Here is a 23,195-nt window from a genome sequence, read left to right on the forward strand (position 1 = left end):
AATGTCACTTATTTTCTTTTAAAAAACCGAGCATATTAGGAGTGTCTAGAATATAGTATTCAAACGCATCTACATATATCCTCCTTTACACATAGGCATAGTTCGATCACAGATAAATATGTTGTAAATGCTAGGAGAGATAACAGTTGAAAGTGTATCCCAGAAACAAAAAAGAATTACATGACATCCATGAGTGTTTTATAGAGGTACTTTTCTACCAACACCGAGCAATTTTCACCTGTGCACAGCAGCAATATACTTGCATACTCAGGTGTTCATTTATTACTTATATTAAGCTATATTTAATATTTTAAGCTTCATACTATCTAGTTTCCAAATACCAACATAACAGAGTGCTGTTGTAATGTGTTTAAGGTTTCTGTTAGAGTTCATATCATTGTCAGAATTCCATGTTTATAGCAATGATTGAAGTTTGTTAGTTGCAGACTTAAAGAACAGTCTTTTACAGTTATTGCTCTGGCATGCAATTAAATTACTGATCTACATAGCAGCTTCCATCAGGGCTTTACAGTTCAGTTACAGTTCAGTACATTTAGCATTGGCTTTATGTTATTTACACTGCTCTCTGCAAGCTGTTTCATGCGTAGAGTGTATCAATTTGTAGCACACATTAATTCCTAGCTGTACTTAGAAATTATATAGCACTTTATATTTTCAAAGCACTGTACAAATGTATCCCAAACTTGGCACTCCACAGTGCCTTCCATCCTGACTTCTCTCTCTTTTCAGAGTCCCTATCATCTGAATGGGTAGTGTCAACCCTTCCATATGGTCCTGAAATATGTCCACTTTGGCAGGCAGCATGCATAATGTAGTGTATTAGTGCAGTATTGGAATTATTCTCCAAAGTGCTTGACTATTTATTTTACACTTATATAGTGCTTTATAGCAGTGTTTCTCAAACTTGGGATGCCGCTTGTTCAGGGAAAGCCCCTGGGAGGCCGGGCCGCTTTGTTTACCTGCCGTGTCCGCAGGTTCAGCCGATCATGGCTCCCACTGGCTGCGGTTCGCTGTGCCCGGCCAATGGGGGGCTGCAGGAAGTGGCACAGGCCGAGGGACATACTGGCCACCATTTCCCGCAGCCCCCATTGACCGGGCACAGCGAACCGCAGTCAGTGGGAGCCGCGATCGGCTGAACCTGCAGACGTGGCAGGTAAACAAACCAGCCTGGGCCACCAGTGACTTTCCCTGAAGAAGCGGCGTCCCAAGGGTTGGGAAACACTGCTTTATAGTATCGAAGCACTGAACAGACATCCTTATCACATGCCTGTGAGGTAAGTAGGTAAATATGACCCCATTTTATAGGTGTGGTAATAGACACAAGGGTGAGACAATAGCAGAATATAGATTAGAACTCAGGAGCTGCTTGCTTCCATCCCTAAAATCAGTCCATAAATCACACTGCTCTACAAAATTGGCTGTTGCTTGGGTTCATTCACAGACTTCAGCTGTTTTGGTCAGAAGGAATTAAACTTTGTCTTTAAAGGATTGAGCCATACAAACTGTGGAGAACTAGGAAATATTTGTATTTTCTATAAATATCATATGCCCTTCAGTGTACCTGGGTGATATTGCCCTCCCTGAATACACAGAGTTAGATGAAAAGGGATTGGTTACAAAACTAGGTGGGAAGGATAAAACAATGGATAAGGATAAGGAGCTTCCTCTCAAACACAATAGCCAGGTTTATAGCTATGAAGAGGGATAAAATAAATAATAAATTTGTTCTGGAGAAGCTCCTGATGTGTCACTGCACACTGCCACTGACTGAAGTCTCCCTGAGGGAAACTTGTGCAGGTGCCAAGCCAACTTGGCCTCCTAAGTTATATGGTTGGTAACCAGACGGGTGTAACATAAGCTCCCAGGGTCTGGGAGGCCTACCTCGTGGGTGGATCAGGACCTGGCCTGGTGGCTGTGGTAGCAGTTCAAGTAATGATAAGCATCCAGGGATCAGGCACCGAATCCAGGGTGAAGCAGGAATTAGGGGCCAAGCTGAAGGTCAGAACTGAAGTCAGAAGTCAAAGTCTAAGCCAGTGGGTAAGCAAGAGTCATAGGCAGGGACGTCACCAGGAGTTGGAGCTAGGAGTCAGAAACCAGAATGGAGAAGGGAAGCTGGGGCTGGGGCAAGAAGCCAAAGTGAGCTCAGTGTAAGCACTGCTACAGGCATGGTTCACATTGAATAGCTGCTGTACTGGTGCTGCTGCAAGGCTCAAGTAGCAAGCTGCTGGCTCCCCTGCCCAATCAGGACGCACAACCATTAGGAGGGGGCTCCTTGGGCCTAGCTGAGCTTGCTGGGTTGCCTAGTGACCAGGCTGGGAGCCAGCTGCGCCCCCAACATGTAACTCAGAGACCCAGTCAGGGAACGGTTGGTCCACAGGCACTTTTCCAAAAGAGATGTGGAGGCACAGGCCTGCCACTTGAGAAGAGTGTACTCAGGGGACTGGTAGAGGGTCTTAGCAAGGCAGTTTACCAGGACCCATGACACGGACAATCAGGAATATAGTCTGATGTTGAGGCCAACACGGCAGATACATCTCTTACCATTGGGAATGTATGTTTCGATGCCATTTGCTTACATCTTGTAGCCAAAACGAGATGGGAAAGGCACAGAAAATGGGTAAGGCCTTTGTAGTCAGTGCACCTTGTTATTAACTATTAATTGTTATTATTATTATTATTTGCAATTTCATGTACTGCAGACCACCCAAAGTATTTCCCAATATTCAACCATATTTCCATTGTTTGAATATTTTCTAGTTGTTAGATCCATATCATCCATGCCTGTTGTGCTCCCCTTGATTCCATGAAAGCCATGCTGAGTGGTATCTTCATGCTTATCGTGTGCAGCAATTTACATATCAGTGTTCTCTGGCTGCACTGCTATGTGTGGCTTGTGCCCTTCCCCCTGGTGAGCCAAGCACCTGTTCCCCAAATATACAGCACAACTCTTCACTTGGCTCCTCTGCTCTATTAGAAGAAACAGTTGTTTTATTCTGATCTACATCCTGGTAGACTTTCCTGTTCCCAGGAAGATTGCCAATTACAGGCTCGCATCTCTTCTCCCATGCAATTTTTTTCAGCAGACTTGATCAACAGACATCTCAGACAACATACAGCCTTTCCATTGTCTCCAGCTGCCCTGAGATTATGTTAAAATCTTGAAATGCCTTTGCTGATCCTGGCAACAGAATTTAAACTATGGCAGCATCATACAGTTCTTTTGTCTTTTGGAACTCTTAGTACTAAAGGTGGTCTGATTTTGTGCTCTCTTATTTCAGCAAACTGACAGTTAAAGCCATGGCAGGCTCTCATTTTTTTAAGCTAAGAGTTGTATGCTGTGGACAAGTATGAGAATAATGTAGTCATTTTTTAGTACTGTAAGGTGTGCTTTGAAATAATCTTTGCTACATGTTTGTATAGCACCATTGAGGGAAATGCTATACAAACACATATATAGACATGTAAAACTAACAAACTAAATAAACTAGGCAAACAGAAAGTAAGGAAAATGTCAGATGTACATGTCTTAAGTTGCGTTCTATCAATATATTTCCCCACAACCTTCCTCCTTTACTGCTGACCCTGTGCTTCAGTCCTTCTACACTACCATTGCCGATCACTGTCCTGTTTAAATGTCTTTCCACATATTCAAGCAAATACCAGTGCCTGACCTTCTTTTGTAAAAGAAAATTAATTGCATACTTTTTGCTTATTCACATTAATGTGCTTTTTCCCTTAGTGCAGAAGGTTGCCTTTTCAAACTATTGAATGAGTCTTTTTTGACATATTTCAGGCCTTGTAAATATCCAGCACCTAAATACCACCAGGATTCTCAGTGAATCCCACAGCACCTTGGTTTGTATTAATCAAAGCATTAACATGCTGGTGTGCTTTGTCTAATGTCCAACAAACTCCAAAGCAGAATAGTTGATACATCACTGGGGGGATTCTGTGTGTAAGGAACACATGTAGCGAGTGTAGAATGAGAGCCATCAGAGTTAGTTTATTTGGTCCAGCACAAATACCCAATACCAGTGACTCAATAGGTAGATTAATACTGGATAAGCAAATAAGAGAAAACTGTGTAGTATATACTTATATTTTTAATTCCATCCATAGCCACTAGGATGCGCTGCCGCAATTGTTCCATATTGCAAAGTAGCCTGCCTATAACTATGCCAAATCTCAAGCTTTTAACTCAGATTACAAGGTTTATGACTGAACAGACAGAGAATGGGAAAACATGACCCTCACTCTTTGGTTTATGGAACCAAAGCACTTTAGGGATTATCTCAATTCATATAAGACTCTTAAAAGCTAAAGTTAACATTGAAATCTTTACCTCAGAAGATGTAACTGCAAAAAAGAAAAAAAAAATTATTTCCAGCTACCTTGCTGGGCCCTGCTTCCAAGTCTCAGAAGGGAATATTTACTGTAGAACCTCAGAGTTACAATATTTACCGTAGAGTTACGAGTTATAAACTGACCAGTCAACCACACACCTCATTTAGAACCGGAAACACACAATCAGGCACAGCAGAGACAAAAACAAAACAAAACAAACACACAGTACTGTACTGTGTTAAACATAAACCACTAAAAAAATAAAGGGAAAACACCATTTTGCATAGTAAAGTTTCAAAGCTGTATTAAGTCAATGTTCAGCTGTAAACTTTTGAAAGAACCACCATAACATTTTGTTCAGCGTTACGAACATTTCAGAGTTACAAACAACCTCCATTCGCAAGGTGTTTGTAACTCTGAGGTTTTACTGTAACTGAACATGTTTTTTTCCCAAGATTGGATTTTTTGTGGAGGAAGGGAATGTCACATGGGAATGTTTTTGTTCCACTGGAAGAAAACAAAAGGTTTACAATGATGTAATATATATATGTTAGAAGTGACAAGATTGGACTACTGCTCCTACACCAATATTTTTTTAAAGTAGCAACATGCAGATCTGAGATTAAGCATGTTTGAAAGGATTTCAGAATACTGCAAATCCTCAATTAAGAATCTCAACTCAAAGCAAATGTCACTCAAGTGATTTCTCTCCATTTTCCCAATATATATCTGTTTGTATCTATGATGGCTGAATTTTACATTTAATTTTTAAACTGGTTACTATAAACTTTTCTGTTCTTTTCTTAGAGGTACAATTTTAATAACTGAACATGAAGAGAAAAGAAATTCAGGATATTTTAAAGACAAGATATATCTTCCAAGTTCCTTTGGACTTAACTATTACCTTTATGAAAAGGAGTACTTGTGGCACCTTAGAGACTAACCAATTTATTTGAGCATAAGCTTTCGTGAGCTACAGCTCACTTCATCGGATGTATACTGTGGAAAGTTTAGAAGATCTTATTATATACACACAAAGCATGAAAAAAATACCTCCTCCCACCCCACTCTCCTGCTGGTAATAGCTTATCTAAAGTGATCACTCTCCTTACAATGTGTATGATAATCAAGGTGGGCCATTTCCAGCACAAATCCAGGGTTTAACAAGAACGTCTGGGGGGGGGGGTAGGAAAAAACAAGGGGAAATAGGCTACCTTGCATAATGACTAAGCCACTCCCAGTCTCTATTCAAGCCTAAGTTAATTGTATCCAATTTGCAAATGAATTCCAATTCAGCAGTTTCTCGCTGGAGTCTGGATTTGAAGTTTTTTGTTGTAAAATAGGGACTTTCATGTCTGTAATCGCGTGACCAGAGAGATTGAAGTGTTCTCCGACTGGTTTATGAATGTTATAATTCTTGACATCTGATTTGTGTCCATTTACTCTTTTACGTAGAGACTGTCCAGTTTGACCAATGTACATGGCAGAGGGGCATTGCTGGCACATGATGGCATAGATCACATTGGTGGATGTGCAGGTGAACGAGCCTCTGATAGTGTGGCTGATGTTATTAGGCCCTGTGATGGTGTCCCCTGAATAGATATGTGGGCACAGTTGGCAACGGGCTTTGTTGCAAGGATAGGTTCCTGGGTTAGTGGTTCTGTTGTGTGGTATGTGGTTGCTGGTCAGTATTTGCTTCAGGTTGGGGGGCTGTCTGTAGGCAAGGACTGGCCTGTCTCCCAAGATTTGTGAGAGTGTTGGGTCATCCTTCAGGATAGGTTGTAGATCCTTAATAATGTGTTGGAGGGGTTTTAGTTGGGGGCTGAAGGTGACGGCAAGTGGCGTTCTGTTATTTTCTTTGTTAGGCCTGTCCTGTAGTAGGTGACTTCTGGGAACTCTTCTGGCTCTATCAATCTGTTTCTTCACTTCCGCAGGTGGGTACTGTAGTTGTAAGAATGCTTAATAGAGATCTTGTAGGTGTCTGTCTCTGTCTGAGGGGTTGGAGCAAATGCGGTTGTATCGCAGAGCTTGGCTGTAGACGATGGATCGTGTGGTGTGGTCAGGGTGAAAGCTGGAGGCATGTAGGTAGGAATAGCGGTCAGTAGGTTTCCGGTATAGGGTGGTGTTTATGTGACCATCGTTTATTAGCACTGTGGCGTCCAGGAAGTGGATCTCTTGAGTGGACTGGACCAGGCTGAGGTTGATGGTGGGATGGAAATTGTTGAAATCATGGTGGAATTCTACAACCTATCCTGAAGGATGACACAACACTCTCACAAATCTTGGGAGACAGGCCAGTCCTTGCCTACAGACAGCCCCCCTGTCTGTAGCAAATACTCACCAGCAACCACATACCACACAACAGAACCACTAACCCAGGAACCTATCCTTGCAACAAAGCCCGTTGCCAACTGTGCCCACATATCTATTCAGGAGACACCATCACAGGGCCTAATAACATCGGCCAAACTATCAGAGGCTCGTTCACCTGCACATCCACCAGTGTGATATATGCCATCATGTGCCAGCAATGCCCCTCTGCCATGTACATTGGTCAAACTGGACAGTCTCTACGTAAAAGAGTAAATGGACACAAATCAGATGTCAAGAATTATAACATTCATAAACCAGTCGGAGAACACTTCAATCTCTCTGGTCACGCGATTACAGACATGAAAGTCCCTATTTTACAACAAAAAAACTTCAAATCCAGACTCCAGCGAGAAACTGCTGAATTGGAATTCATTTGCAAATTGGATACAATTAATTTAGGCTTGAATAGAGACTGGGAGTGGCTTAGTCATTATGCAAGGTAGCCTATTTCCCCTTGTTTTTTCCTACCCCCCCCCCCAGACGTTCTTGTTAAACCCTGGATTTGTGCTGGAAATGGCCCACCTTGATTAACATACACAATGTAAGGAGAGTGGTCACTTTGGATAAGCTATTACCAGCAGGAGAGTGAGTTTGTGGGGCGGGGGGGTGAGAAAACCTGGATTTGTGTTGTAAATGGCCCACCTTGATTATCATACACACTGTAAGGAGAGTGGTCACTTTAGATAAGCTATTACCAGCAGGAGAGTGAGTTTGTGTGTGGGGGGGGGGGGTGAGAAAACCTGGATTTGTGCTGGAAATGGCCCAACTTGATTATCATACACATTGTAAGGAGAGTGATCACTTTAGATAAGCTATTACCAGCAGGAGAGTGGGGTGGGAGGAGGTATTTTTTTCATGCTTTGTGTGTATATAATAAGATCTTCTAAACTTTCCACAGTATACATCCGATGAAGTGAGCTGTAGCTCACGAAAGCTTATGCTCAAATAAATTGGTTAGTCTCTAAGGTGCCACAAGTACTCCTTTTCTTTTAGCGAATACAGACTAACACGGCTGTTACTCTGAAACCTATTACCTTTATATCCTTCCACCAGGTGGTGATGTTCATGCTTTAGCCGATGATGGTGCATCAGTACTGTTTGAAGCAGCTGGAGGAGGTAATCCAGACTGTATTGCTCTTCTTCTGGAATATGGAGGAAGTGGTAACGTGCCTAATAGGGCAGGACAGCTCCCTATACACAAAGCTGCTTATGAAGGACATTATCTGTGAGTATAACTGTAGGCTTCAAATTCTCCCCTATAATACTGCAACTAGTATTATGTCACATTAAAGGACTGAACTGAAAAATCCAAATTTAAAGATCATTCATATTTGACAAGTACGTACATTAAATTAGTTTTAATTAAATCTTAAATGTGGCTTCAGCATATACTATAGGAAATACAAAACAAAAAACAAAACTTAGCAGAACTAAAAGAAAGTAATTGAGACATTAGGTGCTAATTTACATTTTGTACAACTCCATTTAATTCAAAAAGGTTCCATGTGGTATAAGTCAGGACAGAAATTTATCTGTTGGGGTTGTTCAGGAGTAAACGAGGGCAGAATCTGGCTTCTCGGGTGAAATGTTTAATTGGGTAGTAGAAAGTCACAACTGGATGTGTTTTCATGAGGTTGGGGAAGGGGTTTATGCCCTGGTGGATTTTAGCTGCAGGGTGGGGAAGGAGTTGATGCCTGGGTGGATTTGAGCCAGATGAAAATTTTCTTCATTATCTTTTTAGGTCACTGAAATATCTAATTCCAGTTACATCCAAGATTGCAATCCAGAGAAGTGGGTTAAGCCCCATTCACTCAGCAGCAGATGGCCAGAATGTGCAGTGTCTAGAACTCCTAATTGAAAACGATTTTGATGTCAATACTCTTCTGGCTGAACACATTTCTGAAAACTACGATGATGAAAGGAAAACGGCACTCTATTTTGCTGTTTCTAACAATGACATTCTCTGCACAGAAGTGTTACTCAAAGCTGGTGCAGACCCAAACGAGGATCCTCTAAATTGTCTTCTGGTAGCAGTGAGAGCTGGTAACCATGAAATCGTACGGTTGCTTCTATCCTATGGAGCAAATGTCAATTGCTACTTCATGCTCGTGAATGACACCCATTTCCCCAGTGCCATTCAGTATGCTTTGAATGATGAGGTAATGCTAAGGCTGTTGCTGAATCATGGATATAATGCAGAGAGGTGTTTTGATTGTATGCATGGCAACATCTTTGGAAGTTCTTTTGTGTGGTCACTTCCAGAAGAGGAGGTGTTACCAGGATGGACATCTTGTGTAGTAAAAGATACTCCAGTAAGCATAGTCCTCATTTTCGTCTCTTCATTTTTCTCTTCAGTGTAACCTTGCTTTAAATTTATTTCATATTTTAATGCAGAATTAAGATTTCTCGATCTCAACATACTTATTTACACCCCCTCACCAAATAATCTTTGTTCAGTTTTATTCTGGGATAGAGAAAATGATACATATAGAATAGTTTTAATTCTGAAACTGAGTTAGAGGTTGTAGGAAGGAAATATTGACTAGCAATTAAAGGAGGGAGCTGGAAGGCAGGAAAGTGGGTTCTATTCCCAACTCAGCCAATTATTTGCCCATACATTTTGGGTTAAATCACTTAGGACATGATCCTGCAAACTCTTAAGCACGTGATATCTACTTGTATGGTAAACCTATCTAAATCAACGAATTTACTCAGACAAATAAAGTTATACGTATGTGTAAGTGTTTGCAGGATTGAGATGTTGGACCAAATTTATGAAATGTCCATATTTTTGGTGCCCAGCTTGAGATGTCCAGATGTTCAGAGCCAGTGACAATCCCAAACTTTGATTGAAATCAAATGAGAGCTGTGGATGCTCAGCACTTCTAAAAATCAGGACCTGGGTATCCCAATAACTAAGGAACACAAAGTTAGGGGGGAAAATCAAAATTTAGGAATTAACCTGTCTGTACTTCAGTTTCCCCCTATAGATAGAGGGAATAATAATATCTGCCTGTCACAAGGGGGCTGTGAGGCTTTATTAATGCTTGGATAGTGCTTTTTAATCCTCAGATTAAAGTTCCTGTAGTTATGTAAGAGCAAAGCATTACTATAAAGCAGTGTCAGTACAGACGCTCCCCGGGTTACACAAGACCTAACTTACAGAAATCTGCACTTACGGAAAAAGTTCCGTAAGCTAGAAATAGGAGGGGTTTTTTGGGGTGGGAGGGTTGTGTAATGGTCGGGTATACGCAAAAAGAAAAGGAGTACTTGTGGCACCTTAGAGACAAACCAATTTATTTGAGCATGAGCTTTCGTGAGCTACAGCTCACTTCATCGGATGCATACGTTTCTGATTTACGCAAAATTCGAGTTACGCAAGGCGTTCCGGAATGGAACGATTGCGTACGTTGGAGAGCGTCTGTACAATTAAACACAGTACTTATGAGATACAATTCTTGGAAAATGTATATCTTTTGTATAAAATGGTGGGTTTAAAAGAAAAAATATCATTGTATTTGGTTCCAATCCCTCTTCCACTGAAGTCAATGATGAAACTCCCATTTTCTTCAATGGGAGCAGGATGCCTTTTAGCATTCTGTTAGCAGCAGGCATTCCCACACAATTAGCCTGCACAAGATACTGACAAGTTGTTATTAGTAACACAGGTAACACAAGATACGGTTTGAGGATTTTATACTTTGGATGCTTTACGATCAAAGATTTCCAAGGGTGCCAGATTATTTCATAGGCTCTTTTGAGACTCACCCCAAACTCATTTTTCAGGGATATATTCAAGCAAATTTTAGTTCAAAGTATAGATGAAAAAATGTAGAGTTAGTAGTAGATAAAAATGATAAAGGCCTAAGAGTTACTGTCCTCCAGGTTTTCCCCTGAGTTTGAGATTATTGTTTGAGCAATAATGCTCAGCATACATGTAATGAAACTGTACTTTTTAGAGAAAGCTGTTTAACCCTATTCCTAAAACCAAAGTGGAATAAAACAATAGAGGAAGTTATCAAGATATTGTCATCTTTGGCATAATGAAAAGTGGCCTTCAGGTTTCTGTTCAAACCATCAGACCAACCAACCAAAGAATCAGACCAACCAACCAAAGAATCAGAAGTTAGCGATGGCTGGAGATAACTTTTTGGTGATCCAATATATCCCCATGGGGTTTAAGTACAAGACTATTTCTTACACCATATTTCTGTAAATAAATTCTTTAAAATTGCATCATTTTGGTATTTCCCTGGGTGAATTTTAAAAGTAATCTGTGTTTTTCCTTTCAGTTCTGTGCCTTTCTTACAGTTCCTTGGTTGAAACATTTAGTTGGACATGTGATTCGCATTTTGATAGACTATATGGATTATGTGCCTTTGTGCTCAAAACTAAAGTGTGTCCTAGAAGCACAGGAAGAATGGCCAGAGGTACGTCAGATATTAGGTAAATGTCTAACATTTGTTTAATTATTTGATCTGGTACTAACGTTTTGTAAAAAATTACTATAATTACCAGACTATATTTAATTCTGATATGTTCTGTTTGAATCACCTGGTCTAAGGGCCAGTTCCTGACACCCTGTCTCAGATTGGGGCAGATCCTCAGGTAGAATCAGTCATCAGAGTTCCATTGACATAATTGCAGTAAGATAATTTATACTAGCTAAAAATCTGCTCCACTGAGTAGTAACTTGTTCTGTGGGAAGCCCCATTTATTTCAATTGGAGAGTAAGGTACCCCAGGCAAGTAGTGGTGGCAGAATCTCACCCTACACTGACATATGTATTTCTAACGCACCCATCACTGTGCAATCCTCTGAGATGCTGACCCTTTACTGAGGGGCATTTGCCCACGCTTTCATTGTTCTACTCCCTCCCTCACCTAACAGCTCTTCAGAGAGCAACATGAGAAAGAGTGTGGAGCACGTCCACTGTAAAATATTGGCCTTTAGTATGCCATAATGTCCTAAATTTGATTTACACGATGTGCATTATTGGGGTGTCATTTTTAGCATTTTAGTTGAACCTCTCACAGGTTCCTGTGTATACCTGTGTTTTAAAAGGCTTACAAACTAGATGGGACATTCCACCACAATATTATCCCCAGGACCGAAAGGGTTCAGGAGCAGCAGCAATTTGGGAATCATGGAGACTGGGAGGGGCCTAAAGGCAGTGAGGGGGCACTGGGACTTCATGCAGATTGCTCTGGGTCCATCATTCAAGATCTGCCAAGATCTTAGGAAAGAATCCTCAGGTTTTGGGATGCAGAAGCCCTTTCTAGTTCTCGGTGGAAGGAACCCCGACCCTTTGGAAATCCCACCCTCCTGATAGATCAATCCGGCAGAAACACCATGAGTGACATCCTGGCCCTATTGAAGTCAATGGGAGTTTTGTCATTGACTTCAGTGGGTATGTCTGTATTGCAGCTGGTAGCAGGGATAGACTTGTGCTAGCTGTGCTCTAGCTAGCATAAGTCTGTCTGCCTGAGCTGGGAATCACGCCTCCCAGCTGAAGCATAAACGTACGTAGGATTTCACCTCATAACTATGAATTCACAACGTTTCCTGTCCCTTACATAGGCTATGTAGGGTATATGCTTATGTGTAAGGGACATTTTAGTCCTACATTTTAAAAAATTGCGCAGTTTCATTAGTTTATTAGTAACACAGGCAAGGAATTAATTTATTATATTTATCTCAGTGCCACTTTAAAGCAGCTGCAATTAAATTCTGAAAAGTTTCCATTAGATATGTATAGGAAGATGTCTTATAACAATTTCCTAAGGGTATGTGTACCATGCCTAAATATATATTTATATGCTATATTGCAGTAGAGCTCTTAGTCTATTGCACATCTACATTTATTTTAAAAATATATCTATATGTATGTCCACACAAACTGGAATTGTTTGAAATGAAGATCTGTTTAATACATTTTAATTTATTGAACTATGGAAAATATGTTTGTCTATGTTTATGCTTTTATAAACCTTCACCAAAGCAGTTCTCTTTCTATTAGGGTAATAAATACAAAATTCTGTCTGAATAATGTGGAGATTGTAATATCAAGGGATAAAGGGCAAATTTTTCAAAACTAAAGCTGATGCTGTCTTTTTTTTTGCTTTTGTATTTTATATTGGTGAGCAAAATAATTACTTTCTTGGATTTTTGAAAAATCACCCCCCCACCCGAGCACAGCAAGTCTGAGCGCTTTAAAGCCCTATGTAGACAGGCTCAAAGTGCTGGAAGCCGCACGCCCAGCACTCGGAGCTAATCCCCTCATGGAGGTGGATTACCAGGCGCGCGCGGTGTGCAACCACACATGCACTTCAAAGCGCTGCTGCGGGAGCGTACCCGTGGCAGCGCTTTGAAGTTTCCAGTGTAGACATACCCTGAGTCAGTGGGAATTGAAGGTGCTTAGCACCTTTCAGGATTGAGTACACAGATCATGTATTTAGTCACCATTTATTGTGCTAATTGGTGTGTTGATCTAAGCATCCAAATGAAGGGTTTGGATATGCTATTCAGATACCCACATTTGAGAAATTGAGACCATGGTGTTACCATCATTTTAAAGGAAAAGTGCCGATTATAAGATGTTAGTAGCACATAAAATCACCATTTAGAATTTAGCTAGAATAAACAGGCTTGTCAATTAAAAACAGGGGGAAAAAACACTTAATGAGCATCCAATATGAAAATAACACAGAAGTACACTAAAACTGGCCACTGGATGTCACTGTTGCTCCAGTTAAATTTTATCGGTGGTGCATTTATTTGGGAGTAAATTAAAACTGTATTTTATTAAAAGTAACAGGAACAGGAGAGTCCTCAGCTGGTAGATTTCTGAAGTGAATTTCATTAGAGCACATGTTTTGAGATTCTAAGTCTGAGACACAACTGCCAAATTAATCGCCTGTTTTTTTCCCCTGATGTGTTTCCCTCACTATTTTTCAGAGAATCCTCGTCCATTAAAACATTTGTGCCGCCTCAAAATACGTAAACTGATGGGACTAAGGAGAATATGGAGACAAGCATCAATGGCGAAGCTTCCTCTTCCACCAGTTCTAAAGGACTATATCCTATATAAAGAATATGATCTTTATGGAAAGGGGCTAAATTTAGCCTAAATTTAAAACAGTCATTTAAAACTTGTACATTAATTCTTTAGACTTTTTGGCTAGATTGAGAATTATGTAGTATTGTTATATGTACTCAAAACATTTGATATTTGCTGTAAATAGGCCTTTTATGGGAACCCTTTTTTAAAAAATGTGGTCTGTAAAACTCAATATTTTTTTTCTGTTTTTACTTAACATTGTGTCTTGATATTCTAAGAGCATGAAGAAGGAGATGATAGTCATTGTGCAACCCAGAACCTCCTGGATTGGATTTTAGGTGAGTAATATGTACAGTTCAACCTGGTAAAAAAGTGTTTTTGATGTCTACTACGAGCAGAGTTTTCTTAGTGGGTTCTCTCTTGAAGATGACAAAAAGGATCATGTTTAAAATGCTGATTTATTTTAAAAAGCATATATATGGAAATTAGATGTATGATGAAAACAAAAATGTTCCCTGTTTCATTTGTATGATAACTCTTGACTCAAACCACCTTTCATGTATTTGGCTTGAAAATATAATATTGTACATTTTAAATCGTGGTCCTACTGTTAAGTGCTCCAAAGATAATAAAACAGTTCTCTTTTTTATTTAGATCTAAAGAAGTCAAACACAGCAATCATCCTTTTTATTCATACTGTAAAGCTTTAGGGGAAAGATATTATGGCTTAGCCTTCTATGACTTTGGTATTCTTTGGCAACAATTGTGCATGTCAGTGAAGTTCACTGTTAAGTCGGACAGCCACCCAAAATATTGCAAGCCCAGAGTTGTGCCTTTTGCTCAAAAGCCTCTGGTAGAAACTTATTTGGACTGTTTAGTGAACACTGGAGTCTTGTCACCAGTTTCACACAGTGAGTGGGCTACACCCATTGTGCCAATGATCAAGAAGGATGGCTCAGTCTGAATTTGTGGCGATTTAAAAGTGACATTGAATTCAGTTTTATGTGCAGACCAGTTTGACCACTACCTTGTATTGAAGATTTGTTTGCTAATCTTAGTGGTGGATAGTGTTTCAATCAATTGGATTTGCTCAGTGCATACATACAAAAAGAGATTGATCTGATATCTCATAAATATCTCACGATCAACATGCAAAAAGGCTTATTTTGTTACAACAGGTTGCCTTTTGGAATCACATCGGCACCTGCCCTGTTCCAGAAAGCCATGGATGAGATTGTGAAGGGACTGAATGGAGTTCAAAGTGCTATTTGGATGACATCCTTGTTACAGGAAAGGATCAAGAGGATCATCATCAGAATTTGGATGCTCTTTTAAGGTTTGGAAGACCGTGGACTGAGAATACATGGAGACAACTGTGAGTTTTTCACACCTTCAGTTGGATACCCTGGACATGTAATTGATGTCAAAGGCTTAAGGAAATTGCCAGAGAAAGAGAAGGCAGTTCTTCAAGCGCCCCTGCCAGAGAATGTGTCACAGTTACATTCATTCTTAGGACTCCTTAACTCTTATGGTAAATTTCTGACTAATCTGGCAACAATATTGGCCTTACATGATCTGTTACAAGCAAAGAAAAAATGGAAATGGACTGAAGAGTGTGAGCATGCATTTAAATAAGCAAAGAAATTGTTGATGTCAGCAAAAGTTCGTATGGACTTTGAAGTTTTGTTGCCATTGCTACTGGCTTGTGATGCTTCACAATATGAAGTGGGTGCAATTCTTTCCCACTTTCTTCCTGATGGCATGGAGAAACCAATTGCCTTCACTTCACAAACAACTCATTACATCTGAGAAGAAATATGTGTAAATAGAGCGAGAATTTCTCAGTATTATCTTCAGAATTCAGAAGTTCCATACCTATCTGTATGATAGACCTTTTACCTTGCTGATGGATCAATGGCTGTTACTTTCCATTTTTGGATGGAAACATGGAATTCTGTCATTAGCTGCTGCTCATATGCAACAATGGGCATTGCTACTTTCAGCTCATTCTTATACTTGTCAATTCAGTAAAGGAACTCAGCATGGCAATGCTGATGGGCTGTGATGACTGCCATGCCATGCCTGCACTGCCGTCAACCCAAAGAAACTTCAGCCAAAGTGTTTTATCTCAATTTGATGGATAGGTTACCCATCATTAGCACAGACATCAACAAAGAAACCACTAAGGATGATGTGCCTTCTCTTATGAAGGAAGTGGTACTACAAGGTAGTGTTGGATCAGAAAAATTCCCAGTGTACACAATTCATGTTACATCAGTGTGAATTGTCTGTGAATCATGGTTGCATATACTCAAGAATACAAGTGATCATTCCAAGATCACTCCAATCTCAGGTTTTGGAAGTTCTTCACAAAGAACATTTTGGCATTCTGTGGATGAAGGCCATAGCCCGGAGTCATGTCTGTGGCCGGGGATTGACAAAGATATTGAGAGAAAGACAAAGTTCTGTACTATGTGTCAACAAATTCAACATGATCCTGGCCCAGCTTATCTACACCCTTGGTCGTGGCCTCAGACTCCTTAGACATATGTATTCACGTGGACTTTGCCAGACCTTTGGAAGGTTATATGGTTTTGGTTGTAGTCAACACCTATTTGAAATGCCCAGAAATTTTCAGAATGTCTTCTGCTACCGTTATCAAGACCATTAGACATATTCATACCTTGTTTAGCTAATTTGGTTTACTGTTACAGTTGGTGAGTAATAATGGACCTCATTTCTGTTCTGAAAAATTTCAGAGGTTCCTTGCTTCAAATGAAATTCAGCATAAACATTCCATTCCATACCACTCAGCTACAAATGGACTAGCAGAACACTTAAGCATGCCTTAAGAGCCAACTAGTTACTAATCTATTTTGAGTTATCAACAGAAACTGGACAGAAACAGACATTTGTTTTGCTTTTCTGCAGGAACACAACACATGTTACAACCCAGGAGTCACCTGCAACTCTATTCTTGAAGCAGGCTTTGCATACCTGTTGGGACCTGCTCCATCCTGATGTTGTCTCACATTTAGCCAAATCCCAAGCTATGCAAATTGATTGATGATGTGAGACTCATCATTGCTCTTTTCAAGTAGGATATTTAAAGTAGATTCGCAATTATGACTGTGAAGTGAAATGGGTACTTGGAGATCTTGTAAAATGACCTCTTTTGCACAGGACCTCTTTTGTTCGTGGTAAAACTATCTGATGGTATTTTATGGAAATAACATATGGAGCAGTTGTAATCTTGACAAGTACCAGAGTCCAGGGATGTTCCAGTAGGACTTTCTGTTCCTCAGATCAAACTTCCTTCTGTTAGAACTCCTAATTTTGATGACTTGGTGAAAGAAACTTTGGTATCAGATCCAATTGATTTCTTACCTCAGTTGTTCCTGTTGTTCAGGGAACTGCCATACCACCATCACCACGTTATCCCAAGAGAGTGAGAAAACCAGTTGTGTGCCTGAATTTATACATTGTTCAGTTAGTGAGTTGCTATTCCAGGGCAGAATAATCCCTTGCAACTTGAGAGTCTGCAGTAGACCACCCACGACTTTAGTTAGGTTATATAGTTTTTGTTAGCCACGTAAATGACAATGTATATGTATTTGGAATGCTTTTTTAAAGTAGGGTGGAGGAATGTGATGTCCTATCCTTTTAAATGTTTCAGCACTCATCCTTCCTCAGTACAAAGCCTCATTGTCATATTGGTTTCAGTTTTACTGCCAGAAGAACAATAATCTTTCCACAGCAGACAGCTGTGTTTCCATTACTTCCCTCTAGCTATATCCTTCTCTGCTGGGTCCAAGTATAACAAAACCATTGGAACATGTTCCCAAGGATTATAGTGGATTCTTCAACACTGACAATTTTTAAATAAGGTTGACCTTTTTTTCTGAAAGAGGTACTGTCGTTCAAACAGCAATCAAGTCAGGGAAGTTCTATGGCCTGTGTTCTGTAGGAGGTCAGACTAGATAATCACAGTAGTTCCTTCTGGTTTTATAATCTATGAATTGTTGGCACCCAAGCTCCGAAACTTCTAGGCTCCTCTGCAGAGCTGAAAGAGAGCCTGGAAGTGCCAGGTCCCAATCTCCTTGCTCAACCAGGGCTTCCAGGCTCCTAGTTCCCCCCATGACACTCTATACCCCATGTTCACCACTTTTATAAGGTTATGGTATATTTTGTATGAAGTATGCCTTGTGAGGTATCATTAGAAAAAACTCATACTTTGCTGAATGTCATTATCCCATTGAAATGTGTGTAACATTACTGCATGTAAACTTATGAGGTTTTGATATATGATTGTTACTCAAATATGTTGTAGTTCTGTGTAATGCGCACAAACCATTTCCTCAGAGACAAAGGTACACTAGCATGCCAGGGAGGTGCTAAAAGGCCATTACCTACTTAACTGTCCATTCACCAGCGGGGGGGAGGGGCAGTGTAAACAAGAAATTTAAATTACATTGCATGAATGTTTCAAACAGCACATACACAGCAGACTGTTTGTCTAATCCCTGGTGGGGGGTAATTCTCAAAGAAAGGAGGAGGGTATAAAAATAAGAGACAGTGGCTTCCACATCACCTCTCCTCCTTCTTCTCTAGGGAACAAGGCTGGGACTGAAGAAGATGCAGGTGTTTCCCTGTGTGTAATTCTTGAATGGTTGAGAGAGTATGCATGGTAATGTGGCTGGGAGTGATTTTACATGCTAGTGGCTGTATGTGAGCAGGCCAGGTGCGGCTGTTCTGGCAGCAAAGCAGCACCCCAGGCTATAGAGTTAAGGGAACACCTCTATTCTATAGTCCGTCTTGTACCCTGGGGAATGTCACACGTCCCGACCCTCCTGGCTGACAAGGAGCCGAGAAAGTGGAAACACGGGGAGCACCAACTCCCAAGTTCCCAGGCTCGTGGTGCCTTAGCACCCTGGATTCCCACAGTATTCTTGTCAGCAAGTTAAAGAAGTATGGGCTGGATGAATGCACTATAAGGTGGGTAGAAAGTTGGCTAGATTGTCGGGCTCAACGGGTAGTGATCAATGGCTCCATGTGTAGTTGGCAGCTGGTGTCAAGTGGAGTGCCCCAGGGGTTGGTCCTGGGGCCAGTTTTGTTCAATATCTTCATAAATGATCTGGAGGATGGTGTGGATTGCACTCTCAGCAAATTTGCGGATGATACTAAACTGGGAGGAGTGGTAGATACGCTGGAGGGCAGGGATAGGATACAGAGGGACCTAGACAAATTGGAGGATTGGGCCAAAAGAAATCTGATGAGGTTCAATAAGGATAAGTGCAGGGTCCTGCACTTAGGACAGAAGAACCCAATGCACAGCTACAGACTAGGGACCGAATGGCTAGGCAGCAGTTCTGCGGAAAAGGACCTAGGGGTGACAGTGGACGAGAAGCTGGATATGAGTCAGCAGTGTGCCCTTGTTGCCAAGAAGGCCAATGGCATTTTGGGATGTATAAGTAGGGGCATAGCGAGCAGATCGAGGGACGTGATCGCCCCCCTCTATTCGACATTGGTGAGGCCTCATCTGGACTACTGTGTCTAGTTTTGGGCCCCACACTACAAGAAGGATGTGGATAAATTGGAGAGAGTCCAGCGAAGGGCAACAAAAATGATTAAGGGTCTGGAACACATGACTTATGAGGAGAGGCTGAGGGAACTGGGATTGTTTAGTCTGCAGAAGAGAAGAATGAGGGGGGATTTGATAGCTGCTTTCAACTACCTGAGAGGTGGTTCCAGAGAGGATGGTTCTAGACTATTCTCAGTGGCAGAAGAGGACAGGACAAGGAGTAATGGTCTCAAGTTGCAGTGGGGGAGGTTTAGGTTGGATATTAGGAAAAACTTTTTCACTAGGAGGGTGGTGAAACACTGGAATGCGTTACCTAGGGAGGTGGTAGAATCTCCTTCCTTAGAAGTTTTTAAGGTCAGGCTTGACAAAGCCCTGGCTGGGATGATTTACTTGGGGATTGGTCCTGCTTTGAGCAGGGGGTTGGACTAGATGACCTCCCGAGGTCCCTTCCAACCCTGATATTCTATGATTCCTAGGGCTTCCAGGGACCGCAGCTTTAGGACAGCCAGCTGGTGGACTATCTCAGATAAAGAACCCTAGTGTTTCCAGGTCCATAGCTATGGGGCAGACAGGCAGGTGGCCTGCTCCTGTGTTGGGGACCCTGGTGCTTTTCCTTTTGCCAAGAATTTTGAAACTTTTGGGTTTTGTTCCATATCAGAACAAAACTAAATTTCAAAATATCAAAGTCTTCCACAAAGTGGAATTACCTTTCTCTGCACAGCTCTACTGCAAATATAACTTAACTGGAGCTCATGATACAAGAATGCACATAGCCACATATTTATCTCAGTATACCTCAACCAGCAAAGGAAACAATCAAGTCTTTAGATCAGAGGTTTCAAATTCATTCTGGGCATAGAGCCAAATTCACTTGTAATTATGGTCCATGGACCAGGGTTTACATTTAGGAATTCATGCTCTCCTCAGTACATAGTAAAAAGAAAAGGAGTACTTGTGGCACCTTAGAGACTAACCAATTTATTTGAGCATGAGCTTTCGTGAGCTCATGCTCAAATAAATTGGTTAGTCTCTAAGGTGCCACAAGTACTCCTTTTCTTTTTGCGAATACAGACTAACACAGCTGTTCCTCTGAAATCAGTACATAGTGAAACTCTCACTGTTGGCAATGAGAGGTTTGCATGAAGATGAAGGGTAGACTATAGCCATTACTTCATAATCAGCATTGATGATTTACTCAGTACCATATTGTGGCACTCAGCATCAGCAAGGCAACAGACTCACTTTTAGAACCACCACAGTTCCTGCCCTTTGTTTCTCTTCCTTTCCCATCCTCCTTTTTCTGTTCTTCCTCTGCCCTGCTGTGTGTGTCTTCTCATTTCCTCCCTTTGTTTCCTGCCTTGCACTCCCAATCCCCAGCAACCATGGGCTTCTCTCCTATCCCATTCCAACTGCTAAAATGATCACTTATATACTTGTGTTAAAGTGTTTTCATTGTATTATGCAGTAGAACAATGCAAGGCGATTAAAGGAAGACAGGAGAATTCACATCTCTCAGTTTCATTGTTTCAGGCTGTCTGCAGACTCAATAAGATATGATTGCATCCGTTTACATTACATTCTTCACCTTTGGAAAGTTCATTTTGCAACCATGAGGGAAACTTGTAAATAAAACTTAGATCCTGCACAATCTGAATGTCATGTGGTCAAAAACACATCAAGTAGAATGACTCAGGCCTGTGGGCCGTCTGATTTATAGTCTTGCGCTATAGATTTATTTTGCCTAATACAAAGCACTGATTTTAGTGTTTTGAATATATTCTCCAGGGCACGTTGCTGGCATGACTGTAGTGTTAATATGTTCTGGTGTACATTTCACTACAAAAGCAGACATCTAGCATGCCATATTATTTCACAGGAAAACAGAAAGAGAATACCTGTGCTATGTAGACAAGATACTGCCACTATAAAAAAAAACTTACCCTTGGCATTTCCTTGTTTGTCATTTTTTAACCTGTGCAAAACCTGTGCCTTCCATTAACAGTGTTTAAATCAGATGTTCTCAACCTATTTTGGCCCGTGACCCCACAAAACAGTTGAAATATCATCCAGTGTTCCACAATGTCTTACTGTCCTTTGAGCCACAAAGAATTATGCAGTCTGGGGCATGGGATAATTTTTCAGCCATTTTGTGGAAGAGCCTCGTGCTGCAGGGAAGGAACAGGAGCACTTCTTCCCCGCTTGCCAGGCATTCTGCTCCGGGGCAGTAGTATTGCCCCAAATGCTCAAAAATCATGGGTTAGGGCCCAGAACAACTTGAAATAAAATGTAAAATCATGAGACATAGGCACTGACTCCATGGGTGCTCCAGAGCTGGAGCACCCATGGAAAAAAAATAGTGGATTTTTAGCACCCACTGGCAGCCAGGTTCCTCCCTCCCTCTCAATGGCTCCTCACCCTACCTCCCAGCACCTTCTGCTCACTATGATCAGCTGTTCCGTGGCATACAGGAGCGGTGGGGGGGGGGAGGGAGAGAAGCGGGGATGGGGCAGAACTGGGTGGGAAGCAGTGGAGCAGGGGCAGGAAGAGGTGGGGCAGGAGTGGGGGCTTGGGAGAAGGGGTGGAGTCGGGGCCTGGGGAGGAGCTGGGGCGGGAAGAGGCGGGATGGGGTGGGGGTTTGGGGTAGAGTTGCCAGCTGTCTAATCACACAACCCAAATGCCCTTGCCCTGTCCTGCCCCTTCTACAAGGCCCTGCCCCACTCACTCTATCCCCCCTTCCTCTGTCACTTGCTCTCCCCCACCCAGCAATGTTATTCGTTTTAAGAACGCTTTCACAGCAGATTTGACAAAACGCAAAGAGGGTACCAATGTGAGATTTCTAAAAATAGCTACACCACTCAACCCAAGGTTTAAGAATCTGAAGTGCCGACCAAAATCTGAGAGGGACGAGGTGTGGAGCATGCTCTTAGAATTCTTAAAAGAGCAACATGCTGATGCGGAAACTACAGAACCCAAACCACCAAAAAAGAAAATCAACCTTCTGCTGGTGACATCTGACTCAGATGATGAAAATGAACATGGGTCAGTCCGCACTGCTTTGCATCATTATCAAGCAGAACTCCTCATCAGCATGGAAGCATGTCCTCTGGAACGGTGGTTGAAGCATGAAGGGACATATGAATCTTTAGCATATCTGGCACGTAAATATCTTGCAACACCAGCTACAACAGTGCCATGCAAATGCCTGTTCTGATTTTCAGGTGACATTGTAAACAAGAAGCAGGCAGCATTATTTCCTGCAAGTTGTAACCAACCTTGTTTGTCTGAGCGATTGGCTGAACAAGAAGTAGAACTGAATGGACTTGTTTTATTTTTGAATGCAGTTGTTTTTGTACATAATTCTACATTTGTAAGATCAACTTTCATGATAAGGAGAAAGAAAAGGAGTACTTGTGGCACCTTAGAGACTAACCAATTTATTTGAGCATAAGCTTTTGCTCAAATAAATTGGTTAGTCTCTAAGGTGCCACAAGTACTCCTTTTCTTTTTGCGAATACAGACTAACACGGCTGTTACTCTGAAACCTGTCATGATAAGAAGAGTGCACTACAGTACTTATATGAGGTGAATTGAAAAATACAACTTTTTTTTTACAGTACAAATATTTGCAATAAAAATAAATATAAAGTGAACACTGTACACTTTGTAGTCTGTGTTGCAATTGAAATTAATATATTTGAAAATGTAGTAAACATCCAAAAATATTTAAAGTGGCATTCTATTGTTGTTTAATATCTCGATTAATTGCACAATTAATTTTTTTAATTGCTTGACAGCCCTAGTAGAAAAGAAACCTGA

At 41.2% G+C, this 23,195-nt stretch overlaps 1 protein-coding gene across 12 annotated transcripts in view; it reads left to right on the top strand.

The window, feature by feature from the left end:
* Positions 1-20,343, top strand: part of ASB15 (ankyrin repeat and SOCS box containing 15) — a 46,198-nt gene extending 25,855 nt beyond the window's left edge. For 9 of the 12 annotated variants that reach the window (XR_012666549.1, XR_012666554.1, XR_012666551.1 and 6 more), the window contains 5 exons: positions 7,792-7,963; positions 8,480-9,050; positions 11,031-11,184; positions 13,696-14,136; positions 14,453-20,343. Coding sequence is in view for 2 of the 12 variants with exons in the window: in XM_075124458.1 (XP_074980559.1) it covers positions 7,792-7,963; positions 8,480-9,050; positions 11,031-11,184; positions 13,696-13,868 (1,070 nt within the window). In the remaining 10 variants the exon portion in view is untranslated. Of the gene's footprint in view, positions 1-7,791; positions 7,964-8,479; positions 9,051-11,030; positions 11,185-13,695; positions 14,422-14,452 lie in introns of those variants that run through there. The other 3 variants (XR_012666547.1, XM_075124458.1, XM_075124459.1) reach the window with 3 other exon arrangements.
* The last annotated feature ends 2,852 nt before the right edge of the window (positions 20,344-23,195 follow it).

Source organism: Caretta caretta, chromosome 1 (genome assembly GCF_965140235.1).
Source record: "Caretta caretta isolate rCarCar2 chromosome 1, rCarCar1.hap1, whole genome shotgun sequence".
Taxonomy (NCBI): Eukaryota; Metazoa; Chordata; order Testudines; family Cheloniidae; genus Caretta; species Caretta caretta.